Source organism: Oncorhynchus mykiss, chromosome 6, assembly GCF_013265735.2.
Source record: "Oncorhynchus mykiss isolate Arlee chromosome 6, USDA_OmykA_1.1, whole genome shotgun sequence".
In the NCBI taxonomy this organism is placed as follows: Eukaryota; Metazoa; Chordata; class Actinopteri; order Salmoniformes; family Salmonidae; genus Oncorhynchus; species Oncorhynchus mykiss.
Genome location: NC_048570.1, coordinates 44,309,485 through 44,329,135, shown reverse-complemented (window position 1 = coordinate 44,329,135; position 19,651 = coordinate 44,309,485). Strand labels below are relative to the sequence as shown.

Here is a 19,651-nt window from a genome sequence, read left to right as displayed (position 1 = left end):
CACAATCCATGTCTCAATTGTCTCAAGGTTTCAACATCCTCCTTTAACCTGTCCCCCCCCCTTCATCTATACTGATTGAAGAGGATTTAACAGGTGACATTGATCAGGGATCATAGCTTTCATCTGGATTTACCTGGTCAGTCTTTATCATGGAATAAGCAGGTGTTCCTACTGTTTTGTACACTCAGTGTATATTTGTTCAGGGGGAAATGTGACCTCTTCCGTTTGTCGTTTAGATAAATGCTCTTGATTCACTTCCGACCGGTTGCTTTGTAGGCATATCTTTAAACTATTTGAGCGTAATTTATGTCCATGTCAGTCTATGTTGTGTAGATCAACTTGTTTAAAATCATTAGCTTAAAGCCCCCATGCAGTCTTTGTAATTATGTTTTTAAATCACCAATGTATGCCTTAACAAATCACTGTGTGTTTATATCATGAAACTAACTACAGAATATATTTGTTATCATTTATTTCCCTGAGCCTCCTTTGGCCCTTGAAATGCTCAGTCTGTGTGGGCGTTCGGAAAGAAATGTGAAGATATTTACATACACAGCCCTGATTGGCTGATAGCATGGTCCAGGGTCCACCCCCTTACCCAGATAAACAGTCATTGGTCTATTATAATCAGATCACCTTGTGATGTCATGATGTGGGCCAAAAGTTCCATCCCATCTGATGAGGCTGAAATTCCAGGATTTTTTTCCTTCTAACAGCTCTTACACAAAAAAGGCATTTATCGTAATTTTCACAATTTCATAGTGTTATTTCGACCTCAGTGTGGAAATATGAGAAAATAAACAGGAAAATCACATTTAACTGCACTGCCCCTTTAAACAATGCACCTGAAAGTCTAATGCAACATGAACTCATCAACTCATTGCATTATTTGACAATAGATAAGGGACATATGTGTTTGTTTACCAAACAAAGGGACTGGTGAAGGGAGTGAGTTAGGACAAATTATAGATTAGCGGTTCCTTTTTTTCTTCTTTTTTTTCTGTCAGGCACATTAACCCGATGACTGCTGTAGCCAAGCTATGATTCCTTACATCAACACATGCTGAGGTGCCCACTTAACTGGTTGACCATTAGCTTTAAACTGCCCTGATGGCTCCTCCACATAATTGCTGGTTTGGGATGCTTTTTAATCAAACCTCCTCCCTAAAAAGATGATGATTAATTGAAAAAAAACATGCAGGCAGACAGCCCCCTTACCGCTCCTTCCCTTTCATCCCACCCCCCATCAAGCTGTGTGTGTGTGCCTGTATGTCCGTCTGTGTGTCCTGTGTGATTTTGGCATGCTCCACTCAGGGCCATCTCAAAATAGGGGACACAAAACAGCTGGCACTTTCTCAAGCCTTACATCATGCTGCCTGCTCTCTTTCCTCTTCATCTCTATCTCTCTCCCTCTTTCGGTTCCTCTCCCTTTTCTCTTACATACTCTCTTTCCTCTCCCCACTCTCTCTCTTATTCATATTTCTCTCTCTCTGACTGGAGGGAACACACTTAATTGTTCTATTTGAATGAATAGGGATGTTTGTGGGTCAATTGCCCTCCTATCATTGTCAAACTTGTTTTAATTTAGCTTTGCAATACTACATTCTTAGCTGAATCTTTTTTGCAAAGGAAAGGTAGTGTTTATGATTATTGACATGGAACCATTTGAGCACTCTTCTCTGTTCACTCATTCATCCTGATAACCTGTCGGTATTGATCCAAGTACTGTGTTTGGCTCTCCGCATACCCACCTGAACTCAGTCTAGAATCTGTTACAAAGCATTGTCTTCTGCCTGTTAACAGCACAGAGATTAATTCCTTTGTAAATGTGAGGTGAAGGAAAGTGTTGTGAGAAGTCTGAGCTCAGACAGACAGACAAGTGTGAGTGATTCTCAGTGGGCTTTTAACTCGGCACACTTCTGAAAGGCATCTTAGGAGATTCATAATGGCATGCATAATTCAGTAGCTCTCAGACTTTGCCAATAGTGCTGTGTGTGTATTAGGGCGTGTTGGGGATAGAGCTGGGACGATAAACCGAAAATGAGCGACACCGACTGAACCAACCACCTATCGTGGACATTTTGCTGATATTGTTCCTTACGATAAGATGCCTATACTGGAGAAGTTTGAAATAAAATAAGTCTACTAATATGGGTGCTTTGTTAATGGGACAATTGATAGCCACAACATTCAAAGTAATAATAGTAGCCTAGTTTGAAGGGGATATAAAAATGTAAAATAAATGTAGAACTGGTTCACATTAATGTTATAAACATATCTTTCTATTTATCGTTATTGTGATAATTCAGTCAATTTATCGTGATATGGATTTTGTCCATATCGTCCAGCCCAGTGTGTGCATGACTAGAAAGTTGTGAAGATCAACTTGTCTTTACTGCCTTAAGTCTGACGCTGTTGCTGGATTTAGAGTACATTGTGACTATTTACTCCGCTGTTTCCACTACTGCATTTTATCTGCTCATATGCAGGTGCTGTCTAACTCCTGCTGCAGTGTTCAGGGATGAGTAAATATGTCTGTAGCAACAGAAGCCATTGTCAAATAACTTCTATGTGTTTCCTCTGGTGCTAACTTTTGCAACCGTAGTGAATGAGTCTTAACTGTGTTGGTGTGTGTGTGTGTGTGTTCAGATCCATGTGTACAGCCTAGAGACGGGCCAGTCGGAGATATCTGTGGGGAACTCAGCGGGAGACTTCTCCTGTGTCAACCTGAGAGACAGCCCTCCTCACATGCTCATCTGTGGAAACAAAGATAGGAGGTATGGGACCGCTGTATGTGTCACCACACCAGCTGGGTACACACACACACACACACACACACACACATAGGCACTATGGTGTTAAAATCTGTCTCACATACTTTTGTCTGACAAGTTTGAGCACCACCGTAGTGCCTGTGGCTCCCTTGGGTATACCTTCCAGGTTCAAGTCAGATGCAATAACTGTTTATCACAACACAATATTCCTCAACACATAATTACAACTGATTAGGAATATTGGAACGTAGAGGTGCAAATCACAGCGTACTTCTAGGGGGATCAGGTGTTTTGCAAAGTTGCGAAAAGAAAAGCAATTTTTCACACAACTGGCATACCTTGAAAAACAAAGCATCAAAATTCGTTATGAGAGAGAGGGAGAGGGGACCTAATTAATGATTGGAAGTGAAATACTCTTTGTGAAATACTCTTTGTGGCAACGAGCGTCGGTCGGGGTGGACAGTGTGTTATCTGAAGCCAGCCCATCACCTGGGGGTATTTGTGAAGGAAACAGCAGGGTGGCAGACGATGGCAGTCTCCACATTGCCGTCCAGTGGCCTCGCCATTCAGCCGCTGTATACACACACACAGATGCTGCATCTGCAACCTGGCCGTCAGTATGGGGAAAGAAAGACACAAAAGAGAGCCATCCTCATCTGCACTTGTCCCTGACAGCGGGACAGGAGTTGGCAGGTGAAAGCATAGCACTTTTGGCAGAATCCTTACAAATCAAACTCCTTCACCAAATTCATCAGGCCTTAAGTAGACAGCCAACATCTCGTTGGGCACAGCCGTTCTCGTAAAGTACGACCCCCATCTGTAAGAATAATAGACAAAGTAGGAGACTCTTACCTATGTCCCTCTCTCTGATTAAGTAGTCTTGTACGTAGGCAGTCGGAGGCCAACTTGGCTGTGACCATTTGGCCTTGTCTGATGTGCCAGGGACAAAGGGGCACGAGGGAGATGAGAAGGCAGGCAGCGGGTCTGCTCTAGCTGTCCATTAGGATGGCCAAAGGCCAGGGCCTAATGCGTCTCTTCCTCCTCTCCGTCTCTCTTTTCTCCAAATGAGTTGCTCTCTCACACTCGTTCTGAAGTTTCTAGGGCGCAAACGAGGGTCCTGATAAGGCCGGGGCTGTCTGGAATACTGCCTTGATCATAATTGCCTGGGCCACATCTGAACAAACAGGAAGGATTTTGGGGACTGGGGAGGGAGAGAGGAAGGGATGGGGGGGTGGAATGGAGAGAGAGCCATGGTCGTGCCCAGTGGTCCTGTACCCATAGGAAATAACAAACCACAACCCTAAAACAAAGAAAAATATACTGTCTGCTTTGTCTCCTCTATTAGCCTTTCCATTTCATTGAATCAAGTGTAATCTCATGCATTCTGTGGTAAAACATTCAATAGTTGCCAGTCTAGTTTTAAACATACCTTTATTGAGCTCAACTGGTGTTAAAGGTCCAATGCAGCCATTGTTATCTCAATATCAACTCATTTCTGTGTAACAATGAAGCACCTTACTATTTTCAATTAAAATGTTCAGAAAGAAACAAAAATAGCTTCTTAGCAACGGGCAATTCACTCTTTGCTAAGCCCTGCCCCCTTTGGTTACTGTTGCAACCTCGGACAACATTTTTTTCTATCAGGTACGTTGTGGTGGAATGTCATTACAATTGCTTCACGGGAACCCGGTACAGTGTAGTGTGTGGCTTGCCACTGGATGGCTGAATGCACTGTCATGCACTCAAAACTAGTTTTGGAGCTAACTAGTTATCTCAAGTCGTATCCTGATGTCGACAGCAGATGATAGTTGGATTCATAATATAGCAAACCTAGCTAGATAACATACATTTCGAGAAAACAATGTTATATTAACTGTCTGGCTAGCTAGCGTTAACAACGTTTGGTGGTCAAAGAGACTGATCGCTAGCTCTAACCAGCTGAGCTAGCAAACAATGTAACATATAATAATTTATAATAACATATAATTTCAGATTAGAAAAATACTCCAATAGGCTTTGCATTTTAGGAATCACAGTAGCAAGTACCCCATGTGCACTGTTTAAGCAATTTAACGTTAGCTATTTAAACAATTTAGCTTTTTTTTTATTAACTCAGTTTTGCTATAGCTCTCATTGGCTTTCATGCATTTGAAACGTGAGCTTGTCAGAGTTGCTGTCCATTGGTTGGCCAAAATTCTGGGGCGGGGCTTAAAGAAGGGTCAATTTCTCAAGCAATCATTTTGTTAGGACTGTCTGAGTGGGGAGGGAAAACCGAACATGTGTTATTGTCAGACAGGCTATTAACTAATTTAATGCCTGGTGATGTCACCATGGAAGGCCAAAAATCAGACTCTTTTCAAACAGCTCTTACACTAAAAGGATAATCATTTTCACAGTATTATTCCAACCTCATAGTGTGGAAATATATATAAAACACTGAAAAATCATGTTTTTGACTGCACTGGGCCTTTAAGATGACAGACACTCAAATACTTGAACATACGGTTCAATGTCATTCCTAATCTGGTTTACAGTTCCACTCTCACATTACTGTGTTGTATAGATGTTAAGCCCCCTATTTGGGAGACTTAGAGCAGTTTTGGACCCGTGGCAACTGACATTTTTGTGTACAAAGTTCTCTGTGAACCAATGGAGGCTGCTGTGGGGAGGATGGCTCATAATAATGGCTGGAATGGAGTCAATGCAATGGTATCAAACATATGGTTTCCATGTGGTTGATACAATTCCAGCGACTCCATTTCAACCGTTACTATTTATGCCTTCCTCCCCTCAGCAGCCCCCACTGCTGTGAACGTCAAATGGTCCCATGTCTTATAATGCAAGAAAGCCCCATTTCTCTTTTCGCAGGGCTGACTTAAAGTGTCAGTTTTCAGACCCCATGTTTGCATATTGCATAGGGAGTGACGTGTCACATTTTCTGGCCTACAGTGCATTCGTAAAGTATTCAGACCCCTTCCCTTTATCCACATTTTGTTACGTTACAGCCGCCTTAAGTGGATTAACTGAAATGTTTTCCTCATCAATCTACACACGATACCCGAATGCATTAAAAATAAATAACTTATTTACATAAGTATTCAGGCCCTTTGCTATGACACTTGAAATTGAGCATCCTGTTTCCATTGATCATCCTTGAGATGTTTCTACAACTTGATTGGAGTCCCCCTGTGGTAAATTCAATTGAGTGGACATGATTTGGAATGGTACGCCTGTCTATATAAGGTCCGTAGTTGACAGTGCATGTCAGACTAAACCAAGCCATGAATTCGAAGGAACCAAGCCATGAATTCGAAGGAATCAAGCCCCGAGTGGCTCAGCGGTCTAAGGCACTGCATCTCAGTGCTAGAGGCATCACCACAGACCCTGGTTAGATACCAGGCTATATCACAACCAGCCGTGATTGGGAGTCCCATAGGGCGGCGCATAATTGGCCCAGCGTCGTCTGGGTTAGGGTTTGACCTGGGTAGGCCGTCTTTTTCTCATTTTGTCTGTCATAGTTGAACTGTACCTATGATGAAGATTACAGGACTCTCTCATCATTTTAGGTGGGAGAACTTGCACAATTGGTGGCTGACTAAATACTTTTTCTGCCCCACTGTATAAGCCCTGTGGTATGTGGTAATTTGCATAGGATTTCTATCTTAACGCTTATATCGGAATGTACTAGGAATTTGTTGTTATGTCCTACCTAAGCTGGAGATGCCTTCAAAAGTCCTGTTTCTGTATTATACTTGGACCTCAGCTCTTCAAAAGAGGTAAAAGTGTTTTCTTGATACAGACAGCCAATGTTCTTTATCCCCTTTCTCTACCAACCTTTCCAGAAAACCATGTGTCCCCCTATTTTCAATTTAGGGTTGTTCCATAACGAAGCATAGCTTATCAAGAAAGGTGAAGATCTCTCTCTCTCTCTCTCTCATGAATCTGGCTCCATATATTTTTTTAGTATGGGACAGTATTGGATACTGGAGTCCCACCTTTTGTTGACTCAAATAATCTGATGCTCCGAAATGGGGCATTAAGTTCTTCCTCCATGTCCACCCAGATTGGCCTAGTCGAGTTCTCAATAAAGAGAGAGCCTATTTGGGAAGCTACAAAGACTTCTTCATTTTTTTTTTTAAACAGTATTTTTATTGGAATTTCACAATTGTCACCCATATTAAGAGATACAACAACAGAGACAAAGCACACAGAAAAAAAGAAAAACAGCACCCACTTACACATATCTACGCATATATATATATATATATATATATATATATATATATATATATATATATATATATATATATATATATATATATACATACACACACACACACATATACATACACTCATGCGTATACACACATATACTCGTACGCACACACACACACCCATACATACGTACACCATTTTCCTCTTCCCGCTCGGTGCTTCTCTCACCCCATCACGTCTCTCAATACATACATTTTAAACAAACTTACAAACAGAAATTAAACAAAAAAGCTCAGTTTAAACCAAGAGGTTAGGTTCAACACATGGAACGTACAGTGTAGTTCTGAAATGCATACATCCCCGTCATTCTACGAGAATCCTGTTGACTCTGACTTGTGTGTGTGTGGTTTGCTCCCATGATTTGGTAAATAGTGGAAATTTCCACGACAATCCTTGCAGCATAATAGCTGATACCTCAGGTTCTAGGTAATTTAGATAAGGTTCCCATACTTTGTAGAACTGGTCTGTTTTAGAATGCAATGTACATGTCAGATATTCCAGAGGCACCCATTCAAATAGTATCTTATGCCAATCTTTAATAGAAGGAACCTTATCACTAATCCACTGTAAAAGGATGTTTTTCCTCGCTGCGAAGGTAAGGATGTTGTAAAGCCTCCTTTTACCCACAGAAGTAACCTGCCTACTAGGGAGACCTAACAGTAAAGAAACTGGTTCCAATTCTAGATCAACCCCTAGGATCTTTTCAATTTCTTGCAGAACACCAGACTAGTATCTTTGTATTTTGGTACATGACCATAAACAATGTGTTAGAGTGCCTGTATCAGTTTTGCATTTAAGACACTGAGGGGAAGAGGAAGTGGGGCTAAAAGCATGTCTGCGATTTGGGGATATATGCAATCTGTGTATTATTCTTAATTGGATTGCTCTAGTACGATTACATATAGATATTGTTTTTGCATATCTCCAAATGTCCTCCCACATCTCTTCGTCAATAGTAACAGACAATTCTTTCTCCCACACTTGTTTCACCCTCTGTGTGTTGACAGCAGAAAGGGACCTTAAAGTATCATAAAACAGACTTACAGACATTTTCCTTTGTGGGAAAAAAAGCATTCTTTCAATGACAGACACATCAGGGTTACCAATTAAGGTGGTGCTCTTCAGGATATAATGTCTTACTTGTAGGAAGCGGAAAAAGTCCTGCTTCGGGAGTCGATATTTCTCGACCATCTGCTCAAATGACAACAAAATCTTATCAACAAATAAGTCATTTAGCCTGCGTATGCCCTTATTAAGCCAAAAGTTAAAGCCGGCATCCAGCAATCCTGGACTGAAATCTGGATTGTTAAGAATTGTGGTAAGAGCAGAGGTTAGTTTGGACCTTCCCAGGAAGCGTTGAACTGACCTCCATACTTTGAGTGTGTTAAGTGTAACGGGATTATTGCAGTGATCTTCTACAGACTTGAAACTTCTGAAAAATAAAAGATCCTGTAAGGGGTATTTTGAAAGAGAAGTTTCAATGTCTAACCAAATAGAGGAGTCATCATTTGTGATCCAGTCATAGATATAACAAAGGTGGGCACACCATTGATAGAACCTGATATTGGGCAGGTCCAAGTTTCGCACTATTGTTGTTTGTTTCAAAGAATATCGTAAAGTGTGTTTTAAGGAATTCACAAAACGCCTCGAAGAGGCTGGTGTTCATTTGCCAATATTTCAACAGTCAGATCAATGGGTGCATGATCTGTCATAGCTATCGTGCCCACATTGTAAGCACCCACTTTATCTATGAGAGAGTGTGAGATCAGAAAGTAGTCGATGCATGAATAAACAGTGTGGCTATTTGAAAATAATGTGTAATTGCGAGCGGTTGGATTGATCAATCTCTATATATCATAAAGACCAACATCTTTACACAGTATTTTAATTGCTTCTTGAGTTTGAGGTCCTGGTTAGACCCGTTTTGGATTTATCTAAAAAAGCTTCAGGGACCTGATTTATAATTCCCCCCAGTACCAGAGGAAAACCACCTAAATCCAGTATTATTTTGTTAAGTTGAAGGAAGAAGTCTGGGTCATCTTCATTTGGAGCATAAATATTTACCAATATTATATTTTGTCCTGAAATCTTTACAAGTAAAATCAAGATTCATCCCTCTTTGTCCTTAAACTCTTTTTCCACTTGAACATTTGGAAAGGTATGAAGGCCCTATACCAGGCCTTCATCCGTGTGAAGTGTCCCGAGGTCTTCCGGGCGCTGATGCACCAGCTAGAATTAGCACGTTTTAACAACGCCAAATATAGGCATGAAATGACAAATATGACATGTCATAGAGATGACATAAATCAATCAAACCATCGAACATAAAGACGGGCTGATCGTTATTCTCGCAAAGAGAAGAGATTACCTTTCTCGTGGAGACTGATACATGAACTGTATAGATCCAAAAGACAGGAATGTAAACTGAGGTCAGCTACAAAAGAGAGACCGGTATAAGTCATAATAATGATAAAATAAAATAAGCTGACTAACACTTTGGCTTGTGCCCATCACTCATGGCACGAACACACCTGTTGTGGTCTATATTGACCCACTATTGCTGTTATTAGAATGAAAACTTGATATGCTTGGACTATAGTCCTGATTAATCCAGTACTATAATGATGCCAGCTGTAAACCAGAAAGATAAATTATAGGCCGCATTCGTAGAATAAACACTCAATGAGACTTACTCACAACATGGGAAGTTATATCGCCTTAGAGAAAAATGTTAATCCATCCGTGATGAACCATTGCCACCATGCGGAACTTCCATAGCCTACCACGCTACTCAATTTGTTTGGCCTCATTGACGTCCATGACACAATTCTTTGCCTCTTTTGGGTCTGTGAAACGAAGTAAGGATCCTCTCAAAGTAACCCAGCACATATTCCTCAAAAAGTCAGGGAAAAACTCCACTTTGGTCTCCTTCCATTGAAAAGTCCTACGCTCTTTGGCTCTGAGCCGGAACTTCCCCCTGTCAGTGTATCGTAAGAATTTCACCAGGATAGGACGGGGGTTGCGTGGGGCTGGTCCTGTGCGCAGTGTCGTCGGTTTCCGATGTGTTCTCTCGATGGGCATGTTGTTAACTTAACATCCTCCGGTGTTTTATCAAATAGGTTGCGTAAAATGTCTTTCACACAATCTTCCATATTTATGTGGATTTCGGGAAACCCTCTGATCTGAAGTGCGTGTCTCCGAATGTCATTTTCCTGGTATTGAAGTCGTTCTTCGATCAGTCTCCATTTTTTCAACAGTGTCGTTTAGGCGGTTGTTCTTGTCCTCCAAGGTTGATGTCCTCTCTTCAGCGTGCGTAACTTGGTTGTTGAGTGTGTCCACTTTTGCTTTCAGTGCACTGTATGTTTTATTTCAGCCACAACTTCGCCCACCCGCAATTTTCTCATTTGAGATTTTTGTTCATTTTGCGAATCTCATTTAGAACTGGGTCATCAGGTTGTTTTTCTTCCCCATTTTCCTTGCTAGCTGCAGGTAGAGATGACATTTGTGTTTTTTGTCAAAAGTGTCTGCTTATGTGCATTTCTAAGTAAAATTTCCATGTAACTGATATGTTTGACAATTAAATAACAATGTGTAAATCGGCGTTGAATAATTCGTTAAAATATAGTTGGAGCTACAGTTAGCTGCTGCTCCTCGTCACATCGTCGCCGGAAGTCAATCATTTGTTCTTAACTGACTTGCCTAGTTAAATAACGGTTAAATAAATAAATAATTGTCTGAATAGCTCCGATACAGGATTGTGTCGAGGCAGAAATCTGGGGAAGGGTACCAAAAATAATATTGCAGCATTGAAGGTCCCCAAGAACACAGTGGCTTCCGTTATTCTTAAATGGAAGTAGTTTGGCCAAACTGAGCAATTGGGGGAGAAGGGCCTTGGTCAGGGAGGTGACCAGGAACCTGATGGTCACTCTGACAGAGCTCCAGAGTTCCTCTGTGGAGATGGTTGTCATTCTCAAAGGTTATCCCATCTCTGCAGCACTCCACCAATCAGGCCTTTACAGTAGAGTGGCCAGACAGAAGCCACTCCTCATTAAAAGGCACATGACAGCCCGCTTGGAGTTTGCCAAAAGGCACCTGAAGACTTTCAGACCATGAAAAACAAGATTCTCTGGTCTGATGTAACCAAGATTTAACTCTTTGTCCTGAACGCCAAGCGTCACGTCTGGAGGAAACTTGGTGGTGGCAGCATCATGCTGTGGGATGTTTTTCAGCGGCAGGGACTGGGAAACCAGTCAGAATCGAGGTAAAGATGAACTGAGCAAATTACAGAGAGATTGGGGCGGCAGGGTAGCCTAGTGGTTAGAGCTTTGGACTTTTAGTGTGAAGTCCCCATGTACATTTGGGCAAAAGGAGACATTCACATTCATATTCTATTTTTTTTGCAAGAATATCGTCAAATCTGTATACTTGGACTTTGATTTAGCTTTCCAAGTATTAGTAGCCATTTTATAAGTTCAACATTTGCAAAACAACGAGTTTTCAACTCTGAATATCCTTTATAATTTTTGTCCAAAATTAAAAGGCATGCTGTCATACATTTTATGACATAAACATGGTTTCCTGATACTCCCGTAAATACCAGATCATTGTCTATCTAGCTAGCTTTGTTTGACCCCGATTGGTGCTCATTTGACAAAGATAGTCGTTCAAGGGATGGCCGCCCGCGTCATTGGTGTGCCATGAAGGCATCGCTCTCTGACCAAATATGGTATCCTATAGGATATATTATACCCCTAATAAAATAGTGAAGTCTTGTTACCTTCTAGGATCTCTGAGGAATAGATACAAACGTGATTTGACTCGTTGAAACAATGTTTAGGGTGAGATTTTCAGATTCCTTTTTTTGCAAATTGAATGAGTGGAAATACAAAATCGATCTTGCCCGCTAGATGGACTTTTTTAGGATTTTATCTAACAAAACAACACTTCATGTTATCTCTGGAACCCTTTGGATAATAAATCAGAGCAAGATTTCTGAATGGAAGTACACATTTCACCTTCAGAGGTGAATTTATCACACCTATTGCAGTGAAAAAACGGTGTTGTTAGGAGCTCTCCTCAAACAATAGCATGGTATTCTTACGCAGTAATAGCTACTGCAAATTGGACAGTGCAGTTATATTAACAAGAATTTAAGCTTTCAGACAATGTAAGACACTTCTATGTACCGACATTTGTTGTTACTCTAAAATATGCAATCTTGACACAACGCGCTGAATGATTTACAACTGTCCTCTCTGTGGTCACAGTTTTAAAAGTTATTAAATCTTACGTAGGCTAGTAGTCTATTAAACTTGGCTGTGGCCAGAGTCATGGAAGCTCTGTAGCCACAGTGATTTAAGCTATCCGATTGGGCAGCGCAGTAGGTGCACTCAATTTTAGTCACAGATTTTCCGGTCCGCCGGGTAGGCGGAGTTTGTCTCATGGGGAAACTTTGCGCAAGACTTTTGAATCAAGTGCACCTACGGTAACAGCTTAACACACATTTTTTAAAGGATCGCAAGCCTTTATCGTTCGTTTACTTTTCTACAGAAATATATGGTGATCGACTAGGAATGCCTTAAAGATCGACCGGTTGGCGACCACTGATTTAACGGATGCAGCAATACTATACTGAACAAAAATATAAACGCAACATGCAACAATAACAAAAATTTCACTGAGTTAGATTTCATATGAGGAAATCAGTCAATTGAAATAAATTCATTAGGCCCTAATTTATGTATTTCTCATGACTGGGCAAGGGCCCACCCACCTCATGCTCATGACTGGGCCTTTGAGGGTATAGGCCCACCCACTTGGCAGCCAGGCCCATCCTGTAGGGAACCCAGCCAATCAGAATGATTTTCCCCACTAAACAGGCTTTTATTACAGACAGAAATACTCCTCAACACCGTGGTCCTGGGCTGGCTGGGTACACGTGGTCTGCGGTTGTGAGGCCGGTTGAACGTACTGCCAAATTCGCTAAAACGACGTTGGAGGTGGCTTATGGTGGAGACATGAACATATAATTATCCGGCAACAGCTCTGGTGGACATTCCTGTATGCCAATTGCACGCTCCCTCAAAGCTTGAGGCATCTGTGGCATTGTGTTGTGTGACACAACTGCACATTTTAATGACCATTTATTGTCCCCAGCACAAGGTACACCTATGTAATGATCATGCTGTTTAATCAGCTTTTTATATGCCACACCTGTCAGGTGGAGGGATTATCTTGGCAAAGGAGAAATGCTCACTAACAGTGATGTAAACATTTTAGAGAAATACGCTTTTTGTGCATATGGAAAGTTTCTGGGATTTATTATTTCAGCTCATGAAACATGAGACCAACACTTTACATATTGCGTTTATATTTTTGTTCATCGTAGTTTCATCTCACTTTCATATTCTCAGCCGGATTTAGCTCTCTCAACATTAAAAAATACTAAATAATTTCATAGAATTGAACTGACCATTTGTATATGATTTTTATATTCTCATAATATTTGTACTATATACTTGAGTTTGTCCTCAAAAGTGAGTATTATTATTTTTTATTAACAGAAGGGTGAGTTCCTGACCTTTCTAAAACGTTACCAGTTACTGGTTATGGCCATCTCATGGGGGGAAAAAAATGTGTTTGGGTATTTTTATTTTGGTGGAATATATATATATATATATATATATATATATATATATATATATTTTCCCCCTATCATTCAACTGGTTAGTAGAAAACAAGGATCATGCTGATTAATGTGAAATAGCTTGTCCACTGGCAGCTCAGTGAAGACCAGGGCTCGCTCCAAACATTAGATTTATGACTGTCGGAGGCTGCCAGACAGTAACTTTTAAACCCCTTTGCTGAAGCGTGAGCGCCCATGAAACAACACTACTCAGCAGCCATGTCAGTGTGTCAAATGTCACCCTATCCCCTATATAGTGCACTACTTTTGACCAGGACCCATAGGGCTCTGGTCAGATGTAGTGCATTATACAGGGAGAATAGGGTGCCATTTGGGACGCAACTCATGTCTTACCATACGTCTTAGTTACAATGCTAATGCCCATTTAGCTATGCAACCCTGATTCGTTTAATTTATTGAAGCGGAAATTAAATCTGCTCACCCCCAAATAAATTAAATTTGGGTAATGAACTTTTGGAAAGCTTCTTGCATGAAGTCATCCTCCGGCTGCTGTGCGGTGGGACCCAATAAACTAAAGCAGTGATAGCAACAGATGGAGCTGGAGGTCCATGGGGCATGTTTGGCTCGTCAAACTAGACCCAAGAATCCTCCTCTTAGTTCTATTAATGCTACAACAGCACCGTGTTTAATCAGTTCAAAACATCTTCAATATTTGTAGCTTTGGTGCTGTGAGTGAATGAGTGTTATTGGTGGCTAAAGTAATTAAACATACGTTTATAAGTGGTCTAAAGTAGAGGAAGCAGATGAAATCCCCTCAATGTCACCTACTGTTGGTGTTTATTCCTGTCTTTGTTGGCCTGTCTTTTCTGATCATGTCTTTTAGGTTTTCTGTTGTTGTTTTTGTAATGCATTGTTCGGAGGCACCAAGTTTCCTCTGGTAACCTAGTTAAGATGTGGCCTGAGTGCCGGTCTGTTGGTTCTATAATGCCAACTCCTTGTTGGCACTCATTGTCGTCCCATGGCTTGAAAATAACAGCAATAGAGGTGGCAAGAGCACAAACAGATCTGGGACCAGCCTAGGAAAGATGCATCCTTTCATATCTTCAGTAGTGGAGTGAATCGACCACCTTTGTCTGATCTACTTCCTGCAACATCACTTCCTGAGATGAAATGACTACTTGCTTTTGCTGTGTTCTGTTTCAGGGTGAGGGTGTTTGACCTGCGCACCGGCTCCTCTGTCACATCGCTGTATGCCCACCACATGGGCGTGACCTCCGTGCAGGCAGACGATTGGAAGATTGTGAGTGGCGGAGGTGAGGGATTGGTCTGCGTCTGGGAGATGAGGATGGGAGCTAAACTTTGGGAGATGCACAACAGGTGGGACAGCAGAGTTCTTTCTATTGGTTGCTCATACATCTATTTGTTTGTGCCACAAAAGGCAGGTAGAATTCTTACGTGTGCTATTCAGTACTTGAAAAATAAAAATGTAAGTGTCTTGCCGTTCCTGTCACTTTCAAGTATGCATTGCTAAAATATTCAGCAATACGCAACATTTACCTATCAGGCTGACATTGGCAGCAAGCCAAACAGGCGCATCAGTATTGATTGATCCCTTTTCAGCTCATTAGTGAATTTGTGTGTGTGTGTGTGTGAATTTGTGTGTGTGTGTGTGAATTTGTGTGTGTGTGTGTTTGAAATCAAATTGTTAGTAATAAAAAATGGTGTTTGTTGTTTCTCCCTCCTATCTGTTTGCAGGCACCCAGTCAGACACTTGAGATTCAACACCAGCACTCTGGTGACAGCCAACATCCCAGACGAGAAGTCTCCACGAGGGGCCTGCATCACAGATGATGACCTCACAGCCCACCGCAGGTCCCTAATAACACCACCCAAAATTCTAATTTATACATTTAGAGTTTAGCAAGATACTTGTTTATTTTACTGAAGATTCCATATTACACAGAGATCAGTGTCTGCATAGATGTGTGCCTTCAGAAAGTATTCACACCCCTTTACTTTTTCCACATTTGTGTTACAAGGTGGGATTAAACTGTTTACACTTGTTTTTTAAATGGTCAACGATCTACACAAAAAATAGTCTGTCAACATTTGTAAAACATGAATGAAAAATATAATACTAATATATCTTGACTACATAAGTATTCAACCCCCTGATTCAATACATGTTAGAATCACCTTTGACATCGATTACAACTAAATATTTTTGGGTAAGTCTCTAAGAGCTTTGCACACCTGGATTGTACAATATTTGCACATTATTCTTTTAAAAATTCTTCAAGCTCTGTCAAGTTAGTTGTTGTTGTTTTTTAAAACTTTATTTAACTAGGCAAGTCAGTTAAGAACAAATTCTTATTTTCAATGACGGCCTAGGAACAGTGGGTTAACTGCCTGTTCAGGGGCAGAACGACAGATTTGTACCTTGTCAGCTCGGGGGTTTGAACTTGCAACCTTCCGGTTACTAGTCCAACTCTCTAACCACTAGGCTACTCTGCCGCAAAGTTTGAATAAAAAATAAATGAAAAGCTTGATCATTGCTAGACAGCCATTTTCAAGTCTTGCCATACATTTAAAGCCAATTTAAGTCAAAACTGTAACTAGGCCACTCAGGAACATTCAATGTCGATTTGGTAAGCAACTCCTGTGTATATTTGGCCTTGTGTTTTATGTTATTGTCCTGCTGAAAGGTGAATTTGTCTCAGTGTCTGTTGAAAAGCAGACTGAACCAGGTTTTCCTCTAGGATTTTGCCTGTGCTTAGATCTATTCCATTTATTTTTATCCCAAAAAACTCCCTAGTTCTTGCCGATGACAAACATACCCATAACATGATGCAGCCACCACCATGCTTGAAAATATGAAGAGTGGTACTCAGTGATATGTTTTGTTGGATTTGCCCCAAACATAAAGCTTTGTATTCAGGACGTAAAGTTAATTTGTTTGCCACATTTTTTGCAGTTTTACTTTAGTGCCTTATTGCATACAGGGTGCATGTTTTGGAATATTTTAATTCTGTACAGGCTTCCTCCTTTAAACTCTGTCATTTAAGTTAGTATTGTGGAGTAACTACAATGTTGTTGATCCATCCTCCATCACAGTCGTTAAACTCTGTAATTGTTTTAAAGTCACCGTTGGCCTCATGGTGAAATCCCTGAACGTTTTCCTTCTCTCCGGCAACTGAGTTAGGAAGGACACCTGTATCTTTGTAGTGACTGGGTGTATTGATACACCATCCAAAGTGTAATTAATAACTTCACCATTGGAAAACCACCCTGGTCTTTGGGGTTGAATCTGTGTTTGAAATTCACTGCTTGACTGAGGGACCTTACAGATAACTGTACGTGTGGGGTACAGAAATTAGGTCGTCATTCAACTCACTTGGGCTCCCGAGTGGCGCAGCGGTCTAAGGCACTGCTAGAGTCGTCACTACAGACCCTGGTTCGATTCCAGGCTGTATCACAACTTGCCGCGATTGGGAGTCCCATAGGGCGGTGCACAATTGGCCCAGTGTCGTTAGGGTTTAGCTGGGGTAGGCCGTCATTGGAAATAAAAAAAAATCTTAACTGACGTGCCTAGTTAAATAAAGGTTAAATAAAATGATTAAAAATAAATTATGTGAGTAGTTAACCACATTTTTACTTTATGCTTTCCGTAGGGGTTGAATACTTATTGACTGAAGACATTTCAGCTTTTAATTTTTAATTCAAACTTTGACATTATGGGGTATTGTGTGTAGGCCAGTGACACAAAATCTTAATTTAATCAATTTTAAATTCAGGCTGTAACACAACAAAATGTGGAAAAAGTCCAGAGATGTGAATACTTTCTGTTTAATTCTATGAGAGTCTGTTTGTTGTTTTGTTTTTTAACTGCCCCAATTCTTGTGTGTCCACATTATAGACATAGGGGAGTGATTTGCCACTATGACTTCTCAGAGGACTCCACCTCCCAGGACCATGTTCTGCCCATCTGCAGGTCCAACTATGTGGAGTCATCTGGCTACAACTACAACATTGGCCTGGCCGTGCCCTATGACATCCTGTCTGGCTCTCACCCCTCCCACTGACCCCTACCACCAGCCCTTCAGACCCCTACTATTAGTACCATCAGCCCTGCAGACCCCTTCCACCAGCCCATGTTCTGCCCATCTGCAGGTCCAACAATGTGGAGTTACCTGGCTACAACTACAACATTGGCCTGGCCGTGCCCTATGACATCCTGTCTGGCTCTCACCCCTCCCACTGACCCCTACCACCAGCCCTTCAGACCCCTACTATTAGTACCACCAGCCATTCAGACTCCTTCCACCAGCCCTTCAGACTCCTTCCACCAGCCCTTCAGACCCTTACCACCAGCCCTTCAGACCCCTTCCACCAGCCCTTCAGACCCCTTCCACCAGCCCTTCAGACTCCTTCCACCAGCCCTTCAGACTCCTTCCACCAGCCCTTCAGACTCCTTCCACCAGCCCTTCAGACTCCTTCCACCAGCCCTTCAGACTCCTTCCACCAGCCCTTCAGACCCCTACCACCAGCCCTTCTGACCCTTACCACCGACCCTTCAGACCCTTACCATCAGCCCTGCATACCCCTACCACCACCAGCTCTGCAGACCCCTACCACCACCAGCTCTGCAGACCCCTACCACCAGCCCTGTAGACAGTATGTACAAAGCAAATCAGCTTTTATATATCCTTTTGATTTTTCAAACTGAATCAGATTTTTAATTAGTAGCTGCCCTTATTTTTAAAAGAAGTTCATGTTTCCTTGGACTGTTAAGGAGTTTGATTTAATCTTGCAATTTTTTCCTAGAGCAATGGATTCTGAATGGATTTCATCTTATGATGGGATCATGTTTTGTTAAAGATCCAGTGCAGTCAAACACGTGATTTTTCTGTGTTTTATATATATTTCCACATTGAGGTTGTGAAATTTGAGCATGATGATATTGCTCTTTTAGTGTTTGGTTAGCCTGTTTTGGTGGCATAGATGTTTGGCCTTCCATAGTGAAATCACCATGCTGTAAATTAGTTAATAGAGCAATAAGAAAGATGGTTTCAAACCCCTGCCAATAATAGCTCTTTTTCAGTTTTCTCCTTACCACTCCCAGATATTCCTAGCAAAATTCTTGCTTGAGAAATTTCTCTTTGCTAAGAAGCTACTTCTGTTAATCTTTTACCATTTTACCGTGAAACAATCACAGTACGGTACTTAATTTTTACCCAGAAATGATTTGATATTGAGATAGAAACTGCTGCATTGGACCTTTAACTAGACATTGAAGTTGGTACTGACATCCTCCATAAATTGATGGGCAACAACGGTCACATGGTCTTTTCACTTAATTTACTTCAGTGGAATTGCAAATGGCAGTCTTATCTATCTTCACAAGAAGATGGAAGCAAAACACAAGTAACTCCCAACAATTTTTCATCTCATCATTTCTTTATTTTTAATTAATGACTAAAATATGTGTATACATTATTGCAAAGGCTATTACAGGTTCTTTGGATATAAAGAACAATATTAATCTAATGTGTTTAAACATTTATTTTAAGGATCAATGTTTTCAGCATTGGGAAATACATAAGTGGTTATTTGTAAGTGGTTATTTGTAAGTGGTCTTTGATTTAGAGGGTAGAATGGTGAGACTCCACTGAAAGGACACAGGAATAATGAAGCTTGGTGAACTAAATAAATGGAGTCTTCCGTGTATTCTGAAGCCCTGTTGGAATGCACTGTGCCCCACAGAGCCAGAATAAAAGTGACCCTGGATGCCAACCCCGGTCCTCTCAGTGATCCACATGGCAGGTGAACCTCTAGGCATTCAAAATGTCTGTACTGTTATGTATACATAACGCTGACATGAGAGAGTGCGGAGGGTGGTAATGAAGGGATTCGTCTGGGGCACTGGAGGTGTATGTGTTTACTTCAGCATAGTTTG

The 19,651-nt window shown here is 41.2% G+C and overlaps 1 protein-coding gene across 4 annotated transcripts in view; it reads left to right on the top strand.

Annotated features, from left to right (window-relative positions):
• The window catches only part of fbxw8 (F-box and WD repeat domain containing 8), a 35,556-nt gene extending 16,314 nt beyond the window's left edge, over nt 1-19,242 (top strand). For all 4 annotated transcript variants that reach the window (XM_036980168.1, XM_036980169.1, XM_036980167.1 and 1 more), the window contains 4 exons: nt 2,650-2,777; nt 14,899-15,072; nt 15,451-15,567; nt 17,612-19,242. In XM_036980168.1, the coding sequence (XP_036836063.1) occupies nt 2,650-2,777; nt 14,899-15,072; nt 15,451-15,567; nt 17,612-17,777 (585 nt within the window). In that variant the 3' untranslated portion in view covers nt 17,778-19,242. The remainder of the gene's footprint in view (nt 1-2,649; nt 2,778-14,898; nt 15,073-15,450; nt 15,568-17,611) is intronic.
• The last annotated feature ends 409 nt before the right edge of the window (nt 19,243-19,651 follow it).